We start from the raw sequence: 26480 nt of genomic DNA, 5'->3' as shown, positions 1-26480 counted from the left end.
GTAATGCCTTAGGTATTTCAGTGCAAAAGGATCTTCCTCACTCTGCCTCCAGGAACACGTTGTAAAGTTCTTAATCTCCCACTTTAAAACTTACCATTTTTTGACCATTTTGCATATCCCCAGATATTTCCTGGAATTTTAATAACATGGGAATAGTGTGATGAGGATATGTGGCTTTAAATCCTGAGCAATATTTCTGTCCACATAGAATAAGAGAGTCCCAGATGCCTGGCCTTATTCATGTACCCAAGTGTCAGAACTGAAGCTCTGGTATTCAAATTCTATATATGTATGTGAGCCTATTAAGATATGTTTTAGAGTATAACAACCTCTATCTGGGTAGGAAGGTTGAGATGCCTTTCTACAGAATCTGTTACCACATGCCAAGGAACGGGAACCAAGTCATTTTTCAGCATTTTCTGAAGCACATTCTTAACACAGCGAGTGATTTATGTGAATGGAAAGTAATTTTAAGATGTTCGTAAAATTCAAAACACTTTAAAGACTTCTTTATTTGGAACAGCCAGCTTGTTTCAACAAGGACACACTGCAGACAAGTACACCTGGATAGGGAAAAAATCCAGTTATCTGGCTATTACCCAGAAGCCTAGACAGTTTTCCCTGCAAGAAATTACTAAGCTTAAAATCTTACCTCGCTTGAACATGTCTTTTTATACAAGCTAAAAACTACAACCTGCAGATCCAATTATCCAAAGCCTGCAATAATCAGCAAAAGGAGTTAACACTGGCATCTATAGCTCGTGTCAAAGCTCCACAGAGGGTTTGGGGTGTTGCAGAGGGCTGGGTTAGGCCTCTATCTTGGCTCTCTGCGAGGTGAGGGAAAAGGGAAGCAGGGAAGATGAATGAAGTGCGTGTGATGACACGCTCTGCACGGATCAGAACGAGCAAGGGAGCAACTGCAGAGCTGTTGGGAGCATGAAGGAGCCATGGGAAGAGGCCATCTGTGCAGTCAAATGGCATGGAATCAGTGGGAAGAGTGGATGTGATAAATCATGGATCTCACGTGGCATCGTCTCAGAATCAGCAAGTGACTTGATGTGTGCTCAGGGCTGTGATCCACGTACACGTGGCACTGTGGGAGTAGGAATGGTCTTCTCTGATCTTTCCACAGCCTTTATTCACTTGGGACAAAGGAAATCTTGGAGGCCACAGCTTTGCTAGACAACAGAAGAATTGCTTCTGAGCACTAATGAGCAGTCTAACACATTTCACATCATATGGGTAAACAACAATTTGAATAGAAAAGTCTTTGTTAAAACCCACAGAACAAAAAAAACAAGTACCCAAGTGCAGACAGATCCTGAAGCAGCCCAAGCTCTGAACACGCAATCCATCACATAAGAGACAGAAGAGGTCAGGCATTAATTAACATCCAAATTAAAGCTTTTCAAGTAAGGGTCAAAACTTCCCTTGTTTTGACATTTAAAGCACTGGCAATGCACTCCCCCGTTCAGTATGCACAACACATCACCTCGTGCTTTATGTTAATTGCCTCCATTTTTCAAGTGCACTATTTGATTCACTGTCAATTAAAAACACCCCCAAAAAGCCAAGAGCGATGTATGTTAAGTATAAATGTGATTAATGTAACACAATTACATTTCCACATTTGATGAGTCTGATTAGGAACTTTCTATCAGCCCAGCACGACAGAGCCCCGTCACTGCCAGTGACCTGCCAGCCTCGCCACAGACAAGCTTCCTGATGGAGAAGCATTTCGTGGCCACAAGTGTTTCTGACAGGTGTAAAACCTGTAATTAAATGCTGTCAATTAACACTTCATCAAGAATGTAGCGATCTTGATGATCTTCTCTGTTTGATGGCAGAGATGGTCCTAGGTGTAAACACAAAAAAAGCTCTAAGGAAGACAAAAACTGTCACACAATTGCTTGCTAAAATAATAATTATGTGGACAGACCCTCTCCTACTTCCAGAAAACGAGTCTATGGGTCCTCTCCCATTACAGCAAAGGAACATCTGGTTTAAGAAAACTGAATTCAGAGAAAAAAATTGGGCAGGCCAAAAGTAGATGACCAGTGCCTGATTTTGTTTGTGATCATAGAAAGCACAAGTTATAAGGGGATAAAGGGGTCTGAGGAGGAAAATATAAAGAATAGGTAAATGAAATGGACCAAGTCTGGAGGTTCCTGTTAAATGAGATGCAAGGGTACATAAATAAATAAGAATTAAAAAGCCAGTTCAGCCTGACTACAATGAGAGAAAAACTAATAGCAACTAAATTCCAGTGAAACTAATTGGAAGGGGGATATGCACACACAACTGGACTTTTTATGGCCAGCTTACAGGCTTTGATAAGAATTGCTACAAATCAGAATAAGAAATAAGAGAAAAGTCTGTATCCTCAGTCTGGGCATCTTTTCCTTCTTCTCACCAGTAAATGTAAAATATAATTAACATTGCCATATGTAGAAGTAATAAATACATAAGAAGCATCCATAAGCTATATTTAATTACGAGGGAGATGCCAGCAATGAAATGTACAGTAGGTCCTTGTTTAAATTGAAAAAGAAAAAAAAAAAGAAAAAGACTGTTATATTGCACTTCAGAAAAGAATTAAGAGCTCCTTGGCTTATTGAGGACTACAAAAACAATCACTGCTATGGGCCTGCTTTGCATATTTGCTCTATTAATTTACACAGCCCGGGTAAGCCTCGCATTGCAATGCAACCGCTGAATTACCCCGCTCTCGGGTAATGGGGATAAAAAGATGCAAGAGCATGCAAAGTGTATTCAGACAGACAATTAAAATTATCAGTTCTGTTGACAGCTAAAATGAAGAAACTGTGCTGAGGTTTGATGCTGCTGCATGAAGGACACGGGGCTTGCGAGTGATTGAATTAACGGGGCTCACGCGCTGACGGGCTGCCTTTGTCAAACATCACACATTAGGCCAATTTAGTGTCTGCTTATTAAAATAATTTCATTCCAAAGATTGTTTCCAGGCATTTGTGAATCTCCTCCTGCTCTTCCCTCCTCCTCACATTACCAATGGCATCTTAATTATTGTGCTCGGTTTATGCCGGTGCAAGTTGCTGGGTCACCACAGAACAGTCCAGTCAATTTGGCTGAACCAACTCATCCTTCAGGTGATCCTCTCCCACTCAGCAGGAGATCTGCACAGACACACTACAGCCTGAAGCAGATAAAGTATACAACAAAGGCCATTTTTATTCAATTTAACACTAGTTTATCAATATTCCTTTTTTTTACATAGGTCTTTAACCCTGCATGCTTATTAAATCTACTATGCTTCTTATATTGTAAGATTTTGACTTTTAATCATGCAGGAATGTGTTTGGCAACTCTTCAAAAATTAGAATTCCAAAGACAACAAAATTGCCCAAAGAAATTAGAAGTTTGAAATCTCTTTCCTGAACTGAAGAAGCATCTCACATCTCTGACCAGTATTGCTATTCATGATCTAAATCTCCCGTGGAAAAGCAACTCAGACTGAGCAACACTGAAATGACTAAAAAAAATGCCATCCTAAAGGTTTATTTTACCACCTGTTAGAGGCTGAATAACTTAAGCTTAAGGGAGTCATTTAAATAGACTTTGGCAACTAATTGTGACGCTCCATTTTGAAAAGTTAGTGCTATTTTAAAGTGAATGCACACAGATTAATTACACCTTCATCCAAACGAGCCTAACGGTGAAAATACAGCAATATGTAGTAGCAATATGTGGAGAGAAGTGAAAATGGCAGCCTTTAAGTCTTTAAAGGCATCTGGATGTACCACTGGATAAGGCACTGCCTTGGTTTGACAGTGTTGAAGTCCCAAAGCTCCAGGATGGAATGAACAGGTTGTGACACTGAAGTGTTGGAATGAACCAACAGCAGTTAAAGCTCCTCAGTTTAATGCTTTGAGTACCTTGTGCCAGACTGGATTTTATGGTGTGGCACCTGGTCAGGGGAAATATTGCTGAATATCCCAGCTGTGTGACACAGTAACATTCTGCAATCACTGATGATCCCAAGCTCCATCAAGCCTCCTCTGAATTTCATGTAAAGACTTGGACTTGCACCAGATATGAATGAAACTTTTAAGGTACAAAGTTCTAAACCTGAGTTGCAGAGATTATTTAATAGTGAAATGTGGATAGGCAAGTCCTGATTTTCAAGCTCATAGGTAAGACCGTAAAAAAAAAAAAGAGTAAATTTGCTTTTTAAAAAGTTATGTATTCTAAGTTTTCATAATATTCATATAGTCCTAATTATTATATATCATATTTTGTCATCTCTAATACATGGGACAGAGTAAAGTCTGTAGAGATAAAGGATTCATGCAGGGGAACTCAGACAGAATCATGGCAATATTCAAGTACAAAAAAAAAAAAGCTCTCTGATAAATGGCAGGAATCAAATACATACATAAACAATTCTGATTTTTGCACAATAGTAATATATGAAAATAACGTACGGTTCAGAACCAGCCGGTCCTCTGTGAATTCAAATGGCTTCTCAATATGAAAAACCTTCTGCTGGAATCCAGGGACACATTCTAAATCTTCTGCCCATGCAAGCAGCAGAATCTGAGGGGGAAAAAAAAAAACAGAAATAGACTTTGAGCATCCATTCCTTCATCCATCATGTTGGCTTCTGGGAATGATAGCGAGTCTGGGCTCAGTGCTCATAAAACAAAATATTGGGCTTCATACTCATAAAACAAAATATCCATCACATCACACTTCCCTTTCAAATCTTGCTAAACAATTTTTTACGTAAGGTTTTTGCTTTTATATATGTGGGCTGCCATGGAAGTTACAAAATAGGAGCTTTCCAGGTGAAGTTCAGTTCAGAATATCAATAAAGAATATTATTGATCTTCCTGAACGATTTAATGTTGCTCCTAAAAATCACATGTGTTGAGCTTAGCTGAATACAGCTGGACTTAAATATATGCTTAAATTAAGCATATGTAAGTTGATTTGAATAAGAGATAAATTAGGACCTCCAAACCTGTTTCAGAAAGTTGATCACTAAGTTACAGAATAAATTCTTTATTTAAGGGTAAAGTTTCACCTACAGAAGTTTTATTTATAAAAGAACTTCTTTGCTAATAAATATAAACTCTTGCTTTTCTCTTCTTTCCCTCCAAGCCACAGTTTGTCCATTTTCCCTATAATCAAAAGCTTGTTTACACCAAGGGAAGACTGAAAAAGAAATGTGTGCATCATAGTGGATCTGAAGGTTAAAGTTGAATACAGTTTGTGAAACTGTTAGTATATGGTCACCAAAGTTCTCTGTCACCACAGGAACACCCTGACAAAGGAGGAAGCTTAAAAGCAAAATAAAATTGCTTGGAAGGTACAGTATTAATCTCGGTCTCTGAAGCATTTTACTTCTGAGGAGAGAAAACAACCTGAAGGGTTATTTTTTCTTGGCAGCTGTTACACGAGAGCATGGAGGTAAGAACGCCCAAGGAAGAAGAAGCAAGAAAAAAAAATTACTGCAAAGTTTAAAAGGTTAAAGAGAGAGGCAAAAGGAGGTGAGTTTAAGAGTAGGAAAAGCCAAATCATATTTTCCAACCTCAATATGTGTAACTACATTTGCAGAGGCACTTTCTGCTTCAGAACCTCCAAAGGTGTTTTTTGAAACCTGACTTTCAGGTGGGGTACTGAGTACTCTGATCTCAAGTCGTTATGGCCAATCTCCTGCTTGCTGGGCAGTCCAAGCCAAATCAAGCAGAGAGGGTGCACACAGAAACCAAGAAGGAAACAGTTGAACATGGGGGTTCTGAGTGACACTTGCTCTTACATTCAGGTGGCCCTGCACAAAAGGGTCCCTTTACTCAGGACGCCCTCAACACACAACGGAAGTTTTGCAAATAAAGCTGTGAAGACAATTTCTCCCCTATCCCACACTGGTGAATGCTGAAGGCTCCTTTCTGCTTCAAGTGACAAACTGCACTCTCCCTTCTCCAGCAGCATCCCTCAGTCCTGCTTCTACTCCATCATCACCTACGTCTGCTGACCTTGATCCTGATCCTACAGTGTTGTCCTGTGACATTTTAACATCTGCACGTTCCCCTCTTCACCACCACTCACAGTCCATTTGCTAACTCAGTGATACATTGGCTGCTCCTTCCTTTCATGCACTTCACACTCACTGTAAGTTCTGGGGGATCCCATTTATAAAAGCCAAAGGCAGCAATATCCCACCTGCTCTGCATTAGTTTTCTTATCTAAACCAACTGCTGGAGCGTTTGTTTCATGCCACTGACATTGGCTATAAAAGCTTGGCTAGAAGTGCCAGCAGACTGCAAGAAAAAAGGCAGAATATTTCATGGCAATTAAGCTGGTGGAAGACAAATGCAGCAGATGGACACCTTTGCCTTCCATCCTGGCCTGCTCTGTGTTTGTCCCTTGGAAGAATTAACCAAGAAAGGAGAGAGACAAGCACACCAAGCAAGGTGCAACACACTTGACTGCTATTCCCTTCTGTGTGCTCTCACTGCTGCTGCCCTTCTAAAAAGGTTTAAAAACACAGCACCTGATTCCTCAGTCACTTATTGCCATTGACATACTGATTTTATTGGAGATTTTGGACTCTGTAGGGGTTGAGAATTGAATACGTCCCCTTCAGTCTTCCCATATGAGATGTTTGCAAACATGAACTGACATATTTCGAGCCTGCCCAGAAAATTGTTCATGAAACTTGATTACTGACTGTTAAAAACCCCCAGCCTTATATGCATTTAAATAGGCACATGCACAGGAAGAAAGACACACATGCACTTTCTGCACACATCTTCAGTGTGCACAGGTGCAGTTTTAAAGTACCTGTCCTTCTGACTCAGAGTGTTCCTGAATGAATATGCATCAAAGTGCAATCACAGCAGAAGGAAAACTCTTCCAATCCCAAGATACAAAGCAACAACTGAAGCAAAGTTTCATAATGAGTCCACACCAGAAAAATAGTCCAAGCCATATATGCTGAAATTTCTCTCCAAACAGCTCTTCCCCTAAAGGATTAACACAGTGAGCAAGAGGAGAAATCGTGTTCTGATCTCCCAGCTACTGGAGTCTTAAAGCTGAAACCCTTGTCTTACAGAGCTATAAATAAAAAGCCTCTTTGGACATCATCTCTGTCAGTACTTAGAGAAGGGAATATGTGTACTTTATCAGATTTGTGACAGGATAAGTTGACTTTGAAATCTGGGCAATCTAAATGGGTCATGAGTTAACTTCTGTAAGCCTGGTACAGAACCCTCACATAATACACATGCAGCAAATAGAAAATGACCTTTACTCCCTTTGAAATAATTACAAGACTCAGGCTCGGCCTTGCTGTGAAACAGAACATTTTATTCCACTTGTGCAATTCCAGGCACTTTCTTCTTCTCAACATGTCAGACAAAATGTTAAATTTGTCATCACATGGAGAGTTTTTAATTAATTACCGTTGAAAACGACAATTATTCTTTTAATTTATTTTTCCCATGAAGTAACTTCTGTTGAACTAAATGTCTATCTCATTAAAATAATTCCTGTTAAAGTTCTTCACGCTGGGGAAAAAAAAGTCTTTAAAAATATCTTGAGAAAAGTAAGCCAAGCAGATATATGTTGAAGGCAAAGAGACTTGTTCAAAGCAGAATACATTGGAATTTAAGCACCATGTAGTTTTTGTATTTTTGGATATCATAAAAGGGTTTATGGGCTGATAGCTGTCTAAAGAAAAACTTCAGCTAAATTCAGTGAAAATAATATTTAATGTCACATGTTGATCTCAGAATATATAAATACTGTTCACACATCTAGTCGAGTAAGTGTTGGGCAATTAGTACAAAAGGATCCTTCACCTGCTACAAAGAAAAAAGCCAGATTCTTGAACAAAAATGCCAATTATGCAGCAAACAAACTGCTCATGAAAATCTAAAGGGTTAGAAGTCTGAAAAGCAAACCAGACAGTTGTGACCACTCAGACCTACAGATCCTGTGTTCGCTGACAAGGAAAATCAAAGTTTTTCATAACCTGTTGCTTTGCAGAAACCTACGGAGCAAGGACTCAGTTTTAATATCCTGACAATTTGTCTTTCTGAATTTATTGCCAGTCAACTCTAAGGAAATGTCACTAGTTCAGATAACTCCTGTCCTAGTTTGGCCACGGAGAGAGAACTGTACTCCTGATGAGGTACCAAGCTAAGAAACACCTTTTTTTTTTAGTTAATAAAACAGCACACGCCTGCTGGTGGACCTTTAGTGACCTCCCCATTTGCACTGAAAGCTGCTCACACAGAATATGGTTGGAAAGCAAAAAAAGGACAGCAATTTTATACCACACTGCAGAGGAAATTAATAAAGTCCCTGATGTTAAAGTACCTCTGGGTATCACGACGTGTCAAAACCCAGGGTTCTTCTGCCTCCTCTGCTGGTGACAAAGTCAGTCTCTGAAACAACCTTTCAAAGAATTTCAGAATGTTTATGTCCTTTTCCACTTGCACAGTTTCAGGTTGGACTGGCCACAGCCTCGCCCTGAAAATGAATTTTCTCACCTTTTACTGTAAACACTCTCATATCTTCATCAGCCCTACCTGCAGGAGATCACCTATCACAAAAACACATGCTTCAGAATATTAATTGCATTTCACACACATTCTTAGGGTGTGAAATCCATCCTTGTGCAAGGCTTTATTTAATTAGAGATGTAGATGGTGCAGACACCTGGGAAAGCCATCTGCCCAGACTGGAATTTTACACACAATAAATGCAAACAAATCTCATTTCGTAGGGCAATATTCTGTAGGATCACAATCTGCCTTTGGCTTCAGGAGAGTAATCTGAAGTGAAAACAAACCAACAGAAACCGGCACAAAGGAAGAGCTAAAACAGAAATCACACTCGTTTTTAATAAGAGTAATAACCTCAAAAGTTCAAAAATTATGAATCACTTCCTAAGAAATTAGGTTTTTAGTTGTGATTTTTTTTTTTTGTTTGGAGTTGTAGGTAGGGCAGGTTTTTTTGAAGTGTGATTTTTGGGGGTTCTTTTTTATTCATGTGACTCATTTACTTGGAAGCGGGTATTGAAAATTTATGCTGCCGAGTTTTTCTCTGGAAAGACGAGAACCAGAAATTTGGGGTTTTGCATATGAAAACTTCAGATTTTCATCTAAAATACGGTGATCCTTGAAGCTGAGAACAGCAGAGAGAGAAAAGCAATCAGAATAATGAGAACTGCCAACACTGAATTAAATTGCACATGGCAAAACATTTTTATCATGCAGATCAAGATCTTTTAATTTTAAAATCATCCCCATCTTCAGGTGCTGCAACATCAGACCCTCCCAAAAATGGAGAGGGAGGAAGCCATCAAAGAAAAACAAGTGATGAGCATCACAGGCACAGATATGATGAAATCAGTAAGAACTATGAATTGATTTTAGGTTTTTACTCTAGATTTAAGTGAGGGAGTCATTTAAATGAAGTTAACAGAGAGAGATTTAAGCAGAATAAAGAGAGCACTGCTCTAAGGAAGGTTCTAATTCTGCATTATGTAGACTTCAATTAGAGTGTCAGCAGGTCCTAAGGCAATTGTTTCATCAGATCACACACAGGTTGGACATGAAGTTCTCCTTGACTTCTGTATTTTTTAACATCAACTAAAACAGCAAAAAAAAAAAACAACTCAAAAGCCTGAACAACTTATCCTCTGATTGGCATAATTAGCAAAGGTAGTTTAACTTTACATAAAGGTATGCTGAATTATTTATCTCTGAAAGTGACTAAATGAATTAAAACAACGCAGCTCTTTTGAATTAATTTGATTTCTGGAGTGTTACAATCTGGGGTATTTTTTTTTATTCAATATTTTCACTTTGGAGGGAAGTTTTCACTGTTTCAGGCTTTAACCTCTCTTCTTTTTATCAGGAGAGAAGTTAAAAAAAAAAAAAAAGACTATTTACAATCTCTACAGCTCTACCTCTATATCTGATAGTGAATTCCAGTCATTTTTGTAAGAAATGCTATTAAGATTTGGCACTAAGATTCTTCAAGGATGATAAATATTCTTTTAAAGGGCCTACCTATCCATTTACTGCACAGCTCTGTCCTAAAAGGCAGAGTCACACTTGGAGTACTGAAGAGTGGGCTATGAAAATGCAAATTAGAATGACTTTATTGTCTCACATGAATTCAGTTCTCCTGTCACTAAGCTGGGTGACTGCACCAGGCATCCATTAACTGCAAAACAAAATGTGACAAACTCTTTTGTGAGACTACCTACCACAGGAACTTCCTCTTTATGAGCACTTTCCTGGGGAATCTATGTTTATTATGAGGATTTTATCACACAGTCAGTAAAAAATGTGCCTCTTCCACGACACCGGGAATCTCATTAAGTTATTCAAGAAGCAATTTGCCAGTGGTGATGCCTGAACAGCCACTTGTCCTCTGAAATTCCAGATCTCTGGAAGAGGCACTGGGTTAAGATGTGACTCCAGGGTCTGTTTAGAGCCCAAAGTGCCTCAGAGTCCACCCTGCTCGGGGTGGAGAAAATGAGAAATGCACCAGAAAGCACAGGAGCGCTTTGACAACATCCCTGTTTGAAGCCACAGCTGGGATGAGTCCTCTCTCCCCAGCACCCACCTGACTGGAAACCAGTCACATTTTCTGCTCTTCTCCACTTCCATCTGCTCCCTGAGCCCAGGCACAGTTCCAGGTATGACACCCAGTGCCCACGGGATAGTGGAGCTGGAGAAACACGGCTGGGTGTGAGACCCCCCAGTCTGCACCACAGCCTGCCCTGGGACTGCACCCGAAAATTCAGCTTTTTAATAAACCCCTACTATCACATTGTCCATGCTTCAGAACCTGAGCTGGCTTGGAGCTCACTTGACTCACAACCCCAGGAAAAACTTAGGAACTCCAAGGAAAGCCTGAAGACATTCCAAACCCACCTGGACACGTTCCTGTGTCACCTGCTCCGGATGACCCTGCCTGGGCAGAAGGGTTGGACTGGATGGTCCCCAGAGGCCCCTTCCAGCCCTAAAGGTTCTCTGAAACCCTTACACAGGCCTGGAATGAACCACTTCTGGTGTCACAAGCAGGCACAACTTACAGACTCCTGTCTGGATCTCTTGATCCCGATCATAAATAATTCTTCCTACACTCCATAATTCCCGACCTTTATTCTGATGGTCATTTCATAACTTCCAGAATAAATTTGTTCATGGTCAATTTACAGCCATTTATTCTCTTACAAGTCTCATGTCATAACTTAATTAACCTTTGTCCTCCCTAAATCTTCCATTTATCAGGTCAGACAAATCAAGCTCTTTCCAACTCCTCCTATATGGATCCATCTCTGTGATCATCTCAATAGCCTTTCAGTGTGCCTGCTTAAGCTCACACCTGTGCAAAATACACAAAGAATTCCAGATAAATATTCTCCAGGGTCTGGGAGGTGATCCTGATATTTCCTTAAGCCCAAAATATGTTGTCTAATGCTTCCTGAAATTCTACATTTTCTTTTTAAGTCTCGTCATGCTGATGCTCACGATCGTTCTAAAATTAACCAGCACACAAAGAGTTGAAAAATTTGACATGGACAGAGGTACTGCCACCATTTACCTATGACAGTGTTAAGCAGCTTCTGCAAACAGAGTCAGGATTAATCTTTATGAAATATAAATGCATTGCTAAATAATAAATATTCATGCATTGCTAAATCTGTGCCCTTTGACCAGCTGGGAACCAGCTCTGCTCACAATGGGCAGAGATCTCACAGCACAAGCTTAACCTTCCCTCTCCAAGCTGAGACAAAGGATCTGCCCCTAAATCTGAGCTTCCAGCTCAAGAGGAGTTGTACTCACATGGCTCAGAGTGCAGGATCAACCTACTGTTCCCTCAGCGTAGATGATGATGAACATTGTTCAGATTTCTGTAAGCCAGGGAATAAATATCATCCTGGTTCATTAAGTATTTTAATGATTAATAGCAGAGGCCAAAACGTGTTACCTGTGCTCAAAGTAAGTAATATTTTAAATTACTCAACTATTTAGCAAGTCAATCCCTCCCCATGGTGATTAATGGCACCATCTAACACACCAGACTGGAGCAAAGGGACAGGTTGGGCTCCAAGGTTAGTTTTTGTTGATTTTTAGGCATTGTGAAAGAAGTAATCATGTTTTGCTGAAACCCATACACCAGTGGAATGAGATTACAACTGGTTAGCCTATTTAGAGAAGCTGCATAATAAATTCATTTTACAGGGCACAGAATAATGCAAATGAGCCGTTCAACAGCACTCCTGTACCAGCGAAAGAGGCATAAAGAAGAAACATTGAAAGTCAGAGTTCTGAACTGGTTTTACTGCAAGGTGGGGAATTACTGAAACCTAAACTGCCTCACAGCAATAACCTGCTCCAAGATCTGCTTATAACAAACATTTTAGTTATTTATTGCCTAATGAAATAAACAGGTTCATCCTATTTTCCGGCAGTAATGACTTCACGAAGCACTTAGATGAATGAAAATATGGATCTCTGGTTATCAGAAAAGGAAATAAATCAAAAATTCCTCCAAAATATTTATAACCCTTCACGTGCAGTTGCATGGGGCAAAGTCATTATTCCACACAGGGAAACACTGATGTGGCAAAAGCTGTTAGAGAAAAAATTAAAATCATATTTCTTACAGCAGATAGTGGGGTTTTGGATAGGATGGCTGGAAACTATAAGGAACATGATACATGTTTAATTTCCCACCAGTGTGATCGTTATCAAAAAAAAAATGCAACCTTCCACCTATTGTTTTCTTTATATTCCACAAAGTTGGAGCATAAAGCAATTATTACTGCTCCACAAAACTGAACCTGGTGTAACACTGAACATCTGTCTTTGGCTAAAAGTGAAAATGAGTCTGCTGAAAGCAATCTTTCCAAGAATAGCACGGGTTTGAGGATTAAACATGTAGCAGTGCTATCACCTTGAAACACTAGAAAAATCAAGAATCAACCTTTAGAACTCATAAAAGTAGAAGGAAAACAGAAAATATCTGATTTTCAACTTCAAAACACCATTTGTTGAACATTTTCTGACCTTCTCTTAAAAACTCACAAATGTAAGATTTTTAAAAAATTAACACTTTCAAGTACAATCTCTTTGATTCCAGCGAGAAAAACAAAAAAAAACACAACAGCCAAAGACTCATTATAAAAACTGAGAAAGTGGTGCAAGGCAAAAAGCCCAATGCAAAGCTGTCTCCCAAGTTTTGACATGCTTTTATTTGACTTTAACAGGAAGAGGACAATCTGCTCTGTAGAACAAGCCATGGAAAAATATGTTTCACAAAGTTATCACACCTCATGTGGTTATTTTCCTTTACAACAGAGCAATAGCAGAATGATAGTATTTAAATAAATAGTTGGGAAGACTGGCTTCCTATTGATTTCTGTTTAAAAAAACTAAGCTCAGAGGTGAACTCTCTTCTGGGAAGGACAAGGCCTGTAAATCTTCTCATCTGTTTCTCGTTCTCATGAAAATCCTGTGAATTTGACACTCTCAGCTCAGTCTCCCAACTTGAAAACCCAGTGGTTTTCAAGTGTTATGAGAGGGAATCATGGAAAATAAGGTTAAGCAATAAGAGAATAAAGCTCATACCAGCTCAGAAAACCAGGCCAAAACCCCTGTGACACACCTGCAGTACTGATTCTTCTTGTCCTGCTAAGTAACTCCAGGAAATAAAGATGGATATGTCACTTTTCATTCCAGCTGGTAAAGTTTAGGGACATAAGTAACTCCAGGATGTAAAATAAATACAATACATATCTTTTTAGCTAACTAAGAGGTCAAAATATTACTGTGTTTTTCACATTATATACACCTATAGGAGAGGGAACTGAGCTTAGAAATCTTGTTCAAGGCTGATTTTAAGTGATTCTACTTTCCTTTCCTAAAGAGCACTAACTGTACCTTATTAGTAGCAGGCTGGTAACCAGACATAACTTTAATTCATTTAACTGATATGACTTAACTTGTTGCATCACTGCTCATTTTACTGGCCAAGGGCTCGTGCATCTGTTTAAAGGGGTAGCAATTTTCAAGCTCTTAGAGTCATCTAGAAACAAGTAGAAAAGCATTAAAAAAAAAAAAAAAAGACCCAGATCTTTTTAGCAGTGCCAGCTGCTGGTTGAGGAGGACTTTTAACATATTGCAAAAACACTGTCAAAAATTTAAAAGAACTTGTACTGATGCTTCTGATTTCAGTGGAAGCAAAGCCCAAGGGAAAGACAGCGAGTAGTTCAACAGTTTTGAGCACATCACAATAAAGCAAAATGTCTAAAGCTTACAGGCTCCCTCGTGTTAACAGTGACATTACATCAAGCATGACCTTTCCAAAGAAATAAAACCCATTAATGTTAGGAACGTGAGAACTATTAAAGATCAACACTTAGTAGCCAAAGCAGGAAGGAAAAAAAAAACCAAACAACCAGTCTGGTAAGTTAATTGAACATAAATAATACGAAGCCAAGAGCCTGGTCTCTAACCCTTTCTCTTCTAATTGCTTGCCATTTAAGAGCTGAATGAAATCTTTTTGTGCAGAAGACACAGCTATTGACCCCACATGCCCTGTTGGGAATGAGATCTCAGGAGGACTGAAGGATGTTTAGTAACACCCTGTTGAATAACTATTCCTTCTCTTCTTACAGGAAAACTTCCTTTCAACCATCAAGGAATGGTGTTTCTGGGAAATACTGGATGTTAATTACTAAATATTCCAGGGGATTTTTTTGTTTGTTGTAGAAACAACCATCAGAGAAAATTCTCTGTACCCACGAGAACATTCTGATTTTTTTCCCTTAGGTGGAGGAAGAGCTGCCAGTTCTGAGCTATAAGGACAGAGGTACAGTTGTATCCCACAAACTCCATCATGGAACCTCTACAATAAACTAGAATTTGCTTTTGAAATCCATAGTTTAAAAGAAGTTAAGTTCCTGCAGTGCTCAGGAAACCTCTGTAGCCTCCCCCTTTAACACTGTAGACAGCATTTACAGTACATTTATTAGTTCAATAATTATCTGTATTTACCAAACCTATCATCTGTTCCACCTGACATTCCACAGGCAACAGACACAAGCAATAAACATAAAACACATGAGAGGTTGTGAAAAAATGTGAATTTCTGCCTTGGATCTTGCTTTGGCAACCTATATCTACATCTAAATATCAATATTATCACACTGCTGTTGAAAATTTATGGACAGAAAGCATTTAAAGCTGTTTGAGTAGTACCTAAAAATTAGAAAATTTAAAGAAAAAAAATCAAGTATCCAATAATTTAAAGGCCCTTTTCTTTGTATAGGGCAATTTAAATTTACTGGAGCACTTCAATTTTTTTTTTTTCAAGTGCTTCATCCTAGAACTGATTGGGGTTCTGTGCTTGCACAGTATAAAGCAATTTAAAATTATTCAACTGCTTCAATTTTTTAGAGGTACTTTTATTTGAAAATGATTGGGGTGCTGATCATGCTCAGCATTGAACAATTTTAAATTATTTAAATGCCTTTTTTAAATCAATGCCTCATGCTTGGGACTGAATTCTGGGAGGCTAAAGCACATTATCAGGCAGTTTAAATTATACAAGAATATCATATTTTGCACAATCTTTCATCTCCTAAATAAGAATCAGCTTGCAAGGGGGAAAGCAGAGAGCATTACACTCCAAACTAAATCGGCATTATGCAAAAGCAGAAACCTAATTTTTCTGTTTTAAATATTGTAAGAGAGCTTTTTTCCCTAATCAAATTCCCATGTCTTCCTGCATCCTACAAAGTGAGAGCATTTCAGAAACTACCCACTTCCACTTCCCTGAAGTGAGATAAACAATTCTAAAGGAGAACAAAGTCTTAATGAAATTCGAGTCCACGAAAAAATGAGAAGGATTTATTCCCACAACATTTGTCTTATCAGACATCTTATCAAACAGCCACTCAAGTCCCCTGTTGTGTATATACAGAACTCGACAGCTTCTGGTTCAAGTTCCTGGTAAATATTAAGTACCTGAAGTAGAAAATTCAGGTTGGACTTCAGGGACATCATTCCTGATTTGACAGGACTGTTATGCAGAAACTTGGTTTTTGGAGGGTTTTTTTTAAACTGGTTAATGAAGTTGCTGTTCTCAGTGGTAAAGAACATCCTTTGCTTTTAAGTATTTTTCTATAAAAGGGAGGAAATTAAGGTGTGACATTTGAAAATGGCACTGGAGATGTACAAATGGAGAACTGAGAACTAGAGGTGACGGGTCACGTTATTAGTGAATCCTCCACTTTTTCCTTGCCTGATCTCCTCCATTAATACTCTGCCAATATGTTCATATTTACTACCAAGCAAATATCCAATCCAAGTACTTTTGTACTTCCCACTGAGGTATTCAATAAATCTGAATGTGACCTAACCTGGAGTTAAAAATAACCCAGGAAGAAAAAATGAGTGACCAATTTCTTCCAAAGACTCGCCTTCCTATTTCACTTTTTTGCTTTTCAGCACAAGCGACGCAGAAGAAATGGGATAATTTCTCATCCAGTGTTCCTCTGCACATTTGAAAAGATGGGAGCTAGTCCTTAAAGATATTGGCATGCCTTACTAATCACAGGCTTTTAATTGTGCCTCTCCAGTTTCAATTAGTGAGTAAACACTGACATCCTCGATTGCACTACACGGAGCTCCCCTTTATCCTGTTAATCGTGTTCACTGCAGCTATTCCCCAGACTGAGCTTCCAGAGTTCCCAGCTCCTGGAAATCCTTGGTATTTACAGCTTTTGAGTCAGAAACAAAAATACTGATGTATCTTATCTTTCAAAAACACGTGTCCTGGCTTCAGGAAGGAGTGTGTTTCCCTGTCTCCCAATAGTCAGGACAGAATTAAGTTGCAGAGCGTCACTAAACTCATCTGGAATATTTTGCTTAAGTTAAAGTTCGTATTATAGTAATTAAAGGAGCTGTGAGAAACCGTAATTAGACTAAGTGTCCAACAAATATTAATCAGTAAAGTAATATTCTATTATTAAGGAGAAGCTATTCACAGGAGGAGTTTCTCTTGTGAGAAACTAGATTAGGAACTGAGCCAAAAGCAAAGCAGAAGGCACAGCAAATTGGGTCATTTGGAGCCTCATTTTAATTTATGAATGCTCTCACCTATATTTCACTTGTTCTGTGCTGCCATTTTAGTGTCAGAGGTAGAAGTAGGCTCCAGGTTTCAGTCCTAGACCTGTAGGTTAGTCCCACTGTTCCCAACTGCTGTGATAAGGATTTCCCTTCCTCATTTCTAAGCTGAGAGCCCAACTCAGAGCACAGCACAGGCAAACCATTGGACCTCCCCATGTTCCCCCATCTGCAAATGAGAACAGGACAATTAACACACAGTGCAGGGAGGCTCTGGGATTTACCCCAGTGTTTTGGAGACTTGAAATCCTGAGCAAGAAGCACGTTATAAATGCTGACAAATATTGCCTGTTTGAGGCACCACCAGTGACCATTTGCAGAGTACAAGAAATAGGATCAGGCCAAAAGCATTAAAGGTTCTCAGGTCTGCTTTATATCCTTATTTTCTTGTAACACCCCCTTCCTGCATATCAGTGAAAAACTACTGATGGTAGTCTGCTAACAAATCTTCTGTGCTGACATCCAGAGCTTTCCTCCTTTAATTCTGCTTCTCTACAGTGGAAAAATACCACGAGTATTTTCCAAGAAGAAGTGTCAGGGGTTTAATGTAAGATACTGCTATTTTTTTAAATAAAAAAATGTTTTTAAGTTACCCTGTTAAATACAGACAACCCAACAATAGAGTTCAAGGCCACAGATTTATCTGGCGGAAGAGTCTCTAATGCAATGATTTATGAGAAAAGAAATATCTGTCAAATATCTATTTTTTTCTACTTCTGAGCTATTTTACATAGATTTTAATGAAGCAATAAACCACTAGTAGAGTTTTTCCACTGCTGGCCAGAAGAACTAAGTTTTCAAATGGTGTGTTAAAGCACACATTGTTACCTGAGCTGTTACAAAATAGGTATAACTTCGATGAATTCTCAATTTTAAAATCCATTTCCTGTATCTATAATCCACTGGTAACTTCCTTATATATTGCTCTTACATGTATTTCTCAACCCTAAAGGAAGAGTCACTTTCTTCAGAGGACAGAAGGAAGAAACATCTACAAAATGTAAAATTTGAAACGTTGATACTCCAAATTCTTTCTGTTTCTAATTAGGCTAAATAGATGTATTTTTAGGTGGATATTTATGGCCAGCATCCAGGCATTATGACCTTTAAAAATTATAATGAAGCCCAACTTTCAGTTACTGAAGAAGCAACAAGCAAACCAAGCACATCATCCCCGGGTTCCAGAAGAATTGGTTTGATACATGGTGATCTGCAACCAAGCAGTCAGAAATCATTCCAGGAAGTTCACATCTACTTTTCCCTTTTGCACTCGTTAGTGCCTTGATAACAGCAAAGGCCTCATTAGTAACTGACATAAAATCAGGATTAATACACAAGGTTGAAGAATAAAGCTCTGGAAAGATGCTTGTCTGTGATGGTAGATTTCAAATCCACCCAGGAGATAATTTTAAAATTCTAATTTGAACCAGTGATCTGCATTGTGAGAGACAAAAGAAACTCTGAAAAACAAAGGCATAATGCAAACGAGAGGGTCATCTCTGCTTCTGCCAACAAGAAAATTGCAAGCTCTCATTGTACCCACTGGCTACAGAAATAAATGTCAAATAGCAAGAGGAACAATATTATACGTAGCAGACGGAGAGTGAGAAATTGTTTGATCAGATGTGAGGGAAATCACCCATTTTTTTCAAGTTTATTTAAAAAACCCCAGTGAAATCCAGAAAAATAGGCCCAGTAGACAGGGCAGTAGATATCTACTGGTAGAAAAGTTCCTAAAAAGTAAGGGCTTGCTGCTATAGTTTATTCTCTCATAATGAGATAAGAAGGCACTTGCAGATTGGTTCTGGTTTTTTTCTAATCAGCTGGTAAAAAACTAGAGGAAAAAAAAATCAGCAAAAGTCAATTGGCCCCACAACACAACAGAGAAGGGAAGCACAACACAACAGAGAAGGGACTTGGAGAAATGAGGGGGAGGACATGGCAAAATTCTCTTGTGTTCTCTGGAAGGATGTTGCACAAAGTGCTGTGTGTGTGGTGGTTCCATATTCACCCCCCACCAGCTCCCAGACCTCTCAGGCTCTGTGCTTTTGTATCCAACATAAGCACATCAGTGTTTCTTGGCATCTAATTTGTTTCACTAACATAGTTCATATTGTTTCCATGCTTACCAAAAACTGTTAAGCAGGCGAGGAAGAAGAAATAATTGCTCTTTCTACTTGCTCTAGTCAGAGGATGCAGAATTCCATCAACCAACAAGGGCAAAACCCAGCCTAACCCCTCAGGAAAGTCTCATCTGGGCCAGAGCCAGAATCCCATCCCGTTTATTTAATCTCTAGGCCTTTCCATGTAGCAATTTGTCACCAGCTGGCTTCTATGTCCTAGATTTGGGTTCTCTCTTTTTTGCCTTTCATTCCTGCTTCCTTATCCTCCATCCCAGAGGCTGCCAGGATTACCAGGCACTTGAGAGGGGCACATGTTCCTGGATTCCCTTTGGAGCTACGATAAAGAGCATCCATTTCACTCCAAGGAGTGTTCAGGTGCCAGCTGTAAAAAACACAGGTGGGCTGTGTGCTTGTAGGCAGCATCTTCAGAGAGGTTTTCAGACAAAGACACAACAATATTTAGCTCAAGGTTTCACTGGAAACTGCCCTGGAGCTGCCAGACTACAGCCAGACCAACATAATTTATAACCTTTGCCTCCATAACAATCCTAACTCATGCTGGAGTCCAGCACAGATATATTAAGACTTGAAGAGCTAGAAATTATTATCTTAGTTAACTCATTGTAGACACCCTTTTCTAGGCAAGAAAATCAGCGTGTGAGGAGGTCTGTCTTTGGAGAAGATCTTGTCAGGGAGAAAATTCCTACTGAATAATTGATATCCACCTTTCCACCTGTGAAAAGCCTTGGGAACAAACAATAAAGTCCATATCTTTAAGGCAGGTCACTATTAAAGCACTGCAGTGGGAGAGCAAAAGACCATCTGAGACCAGCAAACAGTAAATTAGGAACAGAAATTATATTAAACTGCTTTTTTTCCCCCCAGAGTCAAGCATGGAGAATAAGACTTCACAAAGCAGAAATTAAATAGAACTATCCCATTCTGTTAATATTAATGACATTTGTTGTCATCTGTTATGAATAACTAAATAAAATATTCTATAAAAAAAATTGAAATGTGATTTTTTTCCCCTCCCCTGGGTAATATCACTGCTTTATGGGGGTACATTGGAACTGTAAAAACCAACAAAACATGTTTTAAATTTAGAAGTGTATGGGGAAAAAACACATTCTGCAAGTGTTGAATCATTTTGTTTTAGCATTTTTGAACAAAATGAGCAGTTAAAAGACTCCCAAAACAGAGGGTTTCATTTTTGGTTTACGAGCCATATTGTAGGAATTCATTCCCATCAGCTCAACATTATACTTCAACTGCTGTTTAATGGCCTGGAAGGCAGGGATTTTGTCTCTCTTGATGTGTGCCAGGGTCTCCATCCCAAGGACCACTCTGGATGTGTTTCTGTGGTTCAGGAGAACAGGGCCCATGAATGAGGCACCCAAGTTGTAGCCTTACCAAGGAACCCAAATCACTCTAAACTGGCACCAAAAAAAAGAGTTTAATCTTTCAAAACTAAATTGCATCGACTGGAGAGGACACAATCTAAAACATATTCCCATTTCTCGGGGAGGAGGAAAGGTAAAATTCTTCAGAAAGTGTTAAAAAGAAGTTATAATAAAATATTTCCTTGCCTGTGTGACTCCACTGGCTCACTGAAGCACTAGTTTCTGGTTGATTTTGCCAATATTTAAAATCATTATGGTGGCAAATAACACCTTCATTAGTTCAGCAGAGCATTCTGCAGACAAACCAAGGTGGCACAAAGCAACAAGGCAGGACATCAGTGAGACCTCCCAGCTCAGGCTGAACAACTCGAGAAGGGGGATGAAACTTCAGCCCACAAAGAAAGTTGGACAAATGCAACAGGTTTGTTTCTGGTGCCCAAACTGCAGCTTTCTGAGCAAGGCAGACACAGGCTGTGGAGATGCTTTTCCAACCCCCAACTAAGGCTGTGAAACTGGTATTACTTTTTTCTTGCAGCATAATCTAAAACAAACAAGGAAATAAACACTGGGAGAAGAAATAATAATATTAAGGTGTAAAGACAGGCATTTCCAAATCAGAAATGGGTTTTGAAGTAGTTCAAGTATCAACAAAACTATCTGCATAACTTCCTAAAGTACTGCAAAGCAGACCTCTGTTGTCTGGATTTAATGTACTGAATGGCATGATAGCTTTGTGATGGATACTAATGAAAGGTACCCTTTTAAAATTTTTTATTTGAATTTAGATCTACACTTGAAGAGCACATAAAGCTACAATAGCAACTCCAATTTACCTGACCTAGTTTCTACAAAGCTATACTGTAAGCTACCCTTTCATTATCCTGAAGTGAACGCTCACCAGAGTGGATTCTGGCAAACAGGAATAATACAGGAACTCTAAAGGTATTGGAGGCTGCCTTCCTTCTCCATTATCTTCCTTAGTTTGTATTCCCCTTTATATTTAGGGTCCCCTGTTGTGCCATAAAGAATGGTGAATCTCTTGAGCATAAATTAATGTGAAGCTATTGCAGCAGTTTCTTGTTTCCCCCATTCTTGCTACCACGCACCTGTTTTAAACCTGCAGGAATTATTTTGCTGTTACCTGCTCCGAGAAGAAAGGAAGCTTGATAGCAATGAATTGAACCTGCCCTTTGTCCCCTCTCATTGTATCTGCCTACAGCAGACGGCAGCAAAATGCAGCTCAATTAAACACAGCCCTCTTGTCAGCCTATAAACAGCGGCTCTTCTCACAGCAGAGGCAGGAAAGTTTTGCCATGACACTCCTTGTTGCATTTGACAAGTTTATTCAGAAGCAAATATTTCAGTGGGGAGGTCTGTCATTCTAATCCTGTTCTTTATGCCAGAGCAGCTAATGCAATTCCAGCTACCTGAATGGAAGGGCTCTGCTTCCAGATGTTCTATTGTGCCTCACAGACAACAACTGCTATAGGACTGACAGCAAAAGACAGGCATTATGAGCATTTTTTCCATCGTTAGCTCCCTCTTAGCACGGGCTTTACAGCTGATTCCTGTAATTCCATAGGCACAGTAGAAGCCGGTGTAATGCTATCCCTCTATGGCTCTGGCATAATAGCAACAGGAAGAGGGCAGTGGGACTGAGCAAGGTGGTAAACTCAGACAGCCTTTCAGCAGCTCAGGAGCATCTTAAAAGATTGATTAAAGGAGATCGATTGGGGGAAATCGAGGCTTGAAGAAAATCGTAGAGTGTTTGTGCTTCCAGGACACAAATGTGCAGTTGCAGTGTCACAGTGTGTCTGTGCCTCCACTGCCTGGGGCCAGGACAAACCTGCAGGGCCAGCACTGCAGGGGACAGCAGGGCAAGGAGCTGGGACAGCCGAGCCAGGATGGATATCACACCTAACTGAGGAAAAGACACGGAAAGGGGCACTGGTAACTTCAGCCTGAGAAGCTATTCCAGCATATTGCTGTGTTGCAGCAAAGCCAAGTGACAGAAAACACCCACAGAAATGCTACTAAGAAACCAGGCATTAGCTTTTCCTGTTGCAAGTATTAACACTGGCTAATGAATTAGCTGGTTTCGTTTCATTAATAATGTATAAATGTTTATAATCAGCATAACGTGCTTTCTTCATGTGGCCTCTTCAAGTATTAAAGAAATAAGCCTTGTCATGAAACTGTTGAAGTTTTTTAAATCCCATTGGAAAATAGCAAATAAATACAAATAAAGCCACGCATGGAGAATAATAGTTTTAACTGATTGATATTTACGTTTGTCTTTGCTTCTTAATTTCAATTTGCATTATTTGACATGACATTTATTGCACAATAGCAATATGGTTTCTTCCCCCACCTGTGATTTGTGATGTAAGATATATCTGTTTGCCATGAGTTTCTGCTAGGAAATAAAGTGCTTTCCTTATAGAATTTCATTCAGACATGAGCAATCACTGCGTTATCACTTCACAAATGTTTTGTAGTTGCCAAAACCTTATGGAAAACAATCTGCTCTACTCATTTTCTCCTTCAGAATAGAGGATGTGTTACAAAGATCAAAATCTGATCCAACTGGATCAGGAGTCAGTGATATTTAAGAAGTGACATCACCACAGCTTCTCCAGTTCAACAGCAGCAATCTCTCTCCTGAGTGCAGAGATGCATTCACACACCACACTCAGTGAGACTGAAAGCAATGATAGTGTCTCAGCTTACAGAGAGAATGATTATTATTCTCCAGGGGGGAAAAATAAATCTTATTTTGAAGTACTGTAAGTGATCCCCTTTTCTCTGAAAGGGAAAAGTAATTGCTCCTGATTTGCTTGTTATCAAAGCATGATGATGCATCCTTTTCTTCTGTACCAATTCATGGAACAGACACACGGAGCTGTTCAGATATGCCACTTCTCATCCATATGCTATTTTCTTTGCCTGGTGTTTTGGGGGAAAAAAAAGGCTACAGCACAAAAGAATGTGGGCAAAAATGCAAAGCTGTGCAGCGATGCTAAACAGCAATAGAGATGTTCTTCCAGAGACTTGACTGCAGACTGCACCCTCCCTTGTTAAACATCCTAACTAATGTGGGCAAATTAACCACCTGGTCTGTATTCAAATTCCTTTTCAAACAGCAATTCTGTCACAATTCCTTCCCCTCTTAATCTAGTGTTGAAATAAGAGAAAAAAATCTGTACAACTTCAGAATATAAATTGCTATTAGGTAGTAACGTGGTGGCTCCATCTATGTGAAGTATATTGTGTTTTTAAGTGCAAAAGGAGAACTTGCTTGTAATTAAGGCACTGTCCTCTAAGTCAGACAAATGGGTTAAGCCTCCAGCATCTGTTTTCAGATGTCTTTCAGACTGGTTGGCAGACTCCTGACTGACATCCCTAAGGTTTGGCTTGGGTCCTTCACAACTTTGAGGAAATGTGTCTAGCAGCTGCCTTCTCTGCCTGTCTGATCCCCATCTCCTTTATTTACCCCCTAATTTGGGGGGACAGGTTATCAGTCAAGCCTCTTGGCAGCACATTGCCTCGTGCTTCCCAGCCTCAGTCAAGCAAGACATGAGAAATCCTCAAGGCAGAATCCCTTAGTACAGCACAGAGCACACGGCTCCTGCTACAATAAATCATTCCCTGAAATGGTGACTGACAGAGGAAAAACACTTTGAATAGTAGCATATTTACACCAGATGTGAACAGAGGTCACCAGAAAGATGTTCAGATTCAAACAGATGGAGAATCAATGAGGCAGAGAGCTATAGGAAAGCACTTGTGGATGGCAGGAGCAGCAAAGGAGGCTGTGACTTGACTCTGGGAAGGGAGAGACACTGAGGGAATACAGGGAGAAAGCTGCCAAGGTCCCTCTGATCTTCCCTTTTCTACACTGCCACAAGCTGCTTTTGAATTGAAAGATCTTAAGGAATGTTCCAAAACCTATGGAAATCAATAGGAATCTGTCCAGAAACTGTAATGGGGTTTGGATCAGATAAGCAATGAAATATGTCCTCATAATAAAAAGAGATCACATTTATAAGATCATGAAGTGAGAGTAATAAGTATTCCAACATCTGTCAGTGTTTGCCAGGGGACAGCAGTACATTCATAATATACACTGTTCAATTTTACATCAATGCACAATCAAAGAGAGGCTTTACAGTACCTCCTACAGAGAAAGAGAAAAGAATAAATGGATAGAAAAGGATAAAATATTGTAGGACCTGACAATAGAAAAAATAATATAAGCAGAAAAAAAGGCAGAGTACCTCAAAATGAGTCATAGAAGGTACACTAAAAAGACTATCAAATATATATTATTTTTAATACTCATATGAATATTCCTTTTCTATAGAAAATGTTTCTTCATATGTTTCACCTCAGCCAGTCAGAGCCTACAGCATAAATTGTATTACCCTGTTCTTTATCTGAGACTCTGAAAACTTCATTGACTAAGTGACACTGGTTTGTGTCCTTCCTTTTCCTCTTTACTGTTCTGTTTTGCTTACCTACTCCCTAAATCAACAGTAGAGGCTTCAAAATACCTATTTCATTATGCAACATGTTTAATATTGTTGGTACAACTTTACAAGAGCCAGGGAGGATGCAAAATATGAGAACTAGACGATCTAATCGATGGTTTTACACCTAGAAGGTGTTTGCACATTGGTGACACATGCCAATGATCCAGGTAATATTAGTCCTTCTTTTTCTGGGTACTTATACCAAAGCCCCACTAACCATATCCAACTTGATCCAATGTCTAGTAACATTACTGGGAATCTCTCCTTGGATCAGGTCACAGACAAGAATCCTAAGAATTCTTCCCGCTGCCAGCACATTCACATCCAACAATTTCCTTCTGAAAAGTTTCCTAAGCTTTTTTCTGCCCCAGTCCTCTCAGTTTGTATCCAAAGCCTTAGAAACAGGGGCTGAGAGAAAGTCTCTACTTTTTTCCCATGCACTAACACCATGATAGTAATCAATGCAAAAATAAACCAGATCACTTAAGGAATAAAGCAAAGATACCAGATGTGTTTGCTACTATAGTCAGTGTTAAGAAAAACCAACACACTTACTGAGTTTTTGACTTTTAAATGACTTGGCTCAGTAAGGGTCCTCCAAGTGTGAGGACAGGCTGACAGAAGCAGAGAATAATCATTTGCAAGAACAGTCTTTGAAACAGGGTACTGTATTAAACTGAATAATGAACTACCAGCAGCTCCACAGGCAGTATTTTTCACATCTATAAAGAGTACAGAAGTTTTTCATCCAGAGGGTTTAATTAAAAAAAAAAGAAAAGGAAAAGAAAAACCAAACACCGAGAACCTTCTTTAGCCTTCTTTACTTCAGTTCTACACATTTTCTTCTCAATTGACCCACCTTTCTACAAAGTCTTTTCAACACTGTGTTATGAAAATGCTCTGTATCAATATAAATTGATTATAACTTCCTCACTCCTTTCCTCACTGCCTTAAAAACATGCCCTTGACAGGCACAGCAATCAAATTAGGAAGATACTCGGTTGCCCAAAGCTTTCTTCTGCACTCAGAGCACATCTACTTACACAGCCACTCCCAGAGATGACACAGAGAGAGCACACACATTAAATAGCAACCAGCAAATAGATCCATTCCTTTTATGCTCCTAGGCTTCTTCCCAAGGTACTTTAGCCAGGCTCGTTCACTAATCCAGGATTTCTCCCAGCAAGGGAATTTCCTTTTCCTAGTTCACTTTCCCAAGCC

At 39.3% G+C, this 26480-nt stretch overlaps 1 protein-coding gene and 1 long non-coding RNA gene across 4 annotated transcripts in view; one reads left to right on the top strand and one right to left on the bottom strand.

The window, feature by feature from the left end:
* Positions 1-26480, bottom strand: part of CDH13 (cadherin 13) — a 448971-nt gene that overhangs the window by 355910 nt on the left and 66581 nt on the right. For all 3 annotated transcript variants that reach the window (XM_064670959.1, XM_064670957.1, XM_064670958.1), the window contains exon 2: positions 4464-4575. In XM_064670959.1, coding sequence (XP_064527029.1) covers positions 4464-4575 — 112 coding nt within the window. The remainder of the gene's footprint in view (positions 1-4463; positions 4576-26480) is intronic.
* LOC135421793 (uncharacterized) lies at positions 5435-7122 on the top strand. Its single transcript, XR_010434192.1, has 2 exons — positions 5435-5531; positions 7000-7122. It is a non-coding gene; the product is annotated as an uncharacterized LOC135421793 (long non-coding RNA).

The sequence above is a fragment of the Pseudopipra pipra genome, chromosome 14 (assembly GCF_036250125.1).
Source record: "Pseudopipra pipra isolate bDixPip1 chromosome 14, bDixPip1.hap1, whole genome shotgun sequence".
NCBI classification, from domain to species: domain Eukaryota; kingdom Metazoa; phylum Chordata; class Aves; order Passeriformes; family Pipridae; genus Pseudopipra; species Pseudopipra pipra.
Note: the sequence above shows the minus strand (reverse complement) of the source record. Positions and strands in the feature narration are given on the sequence as shown.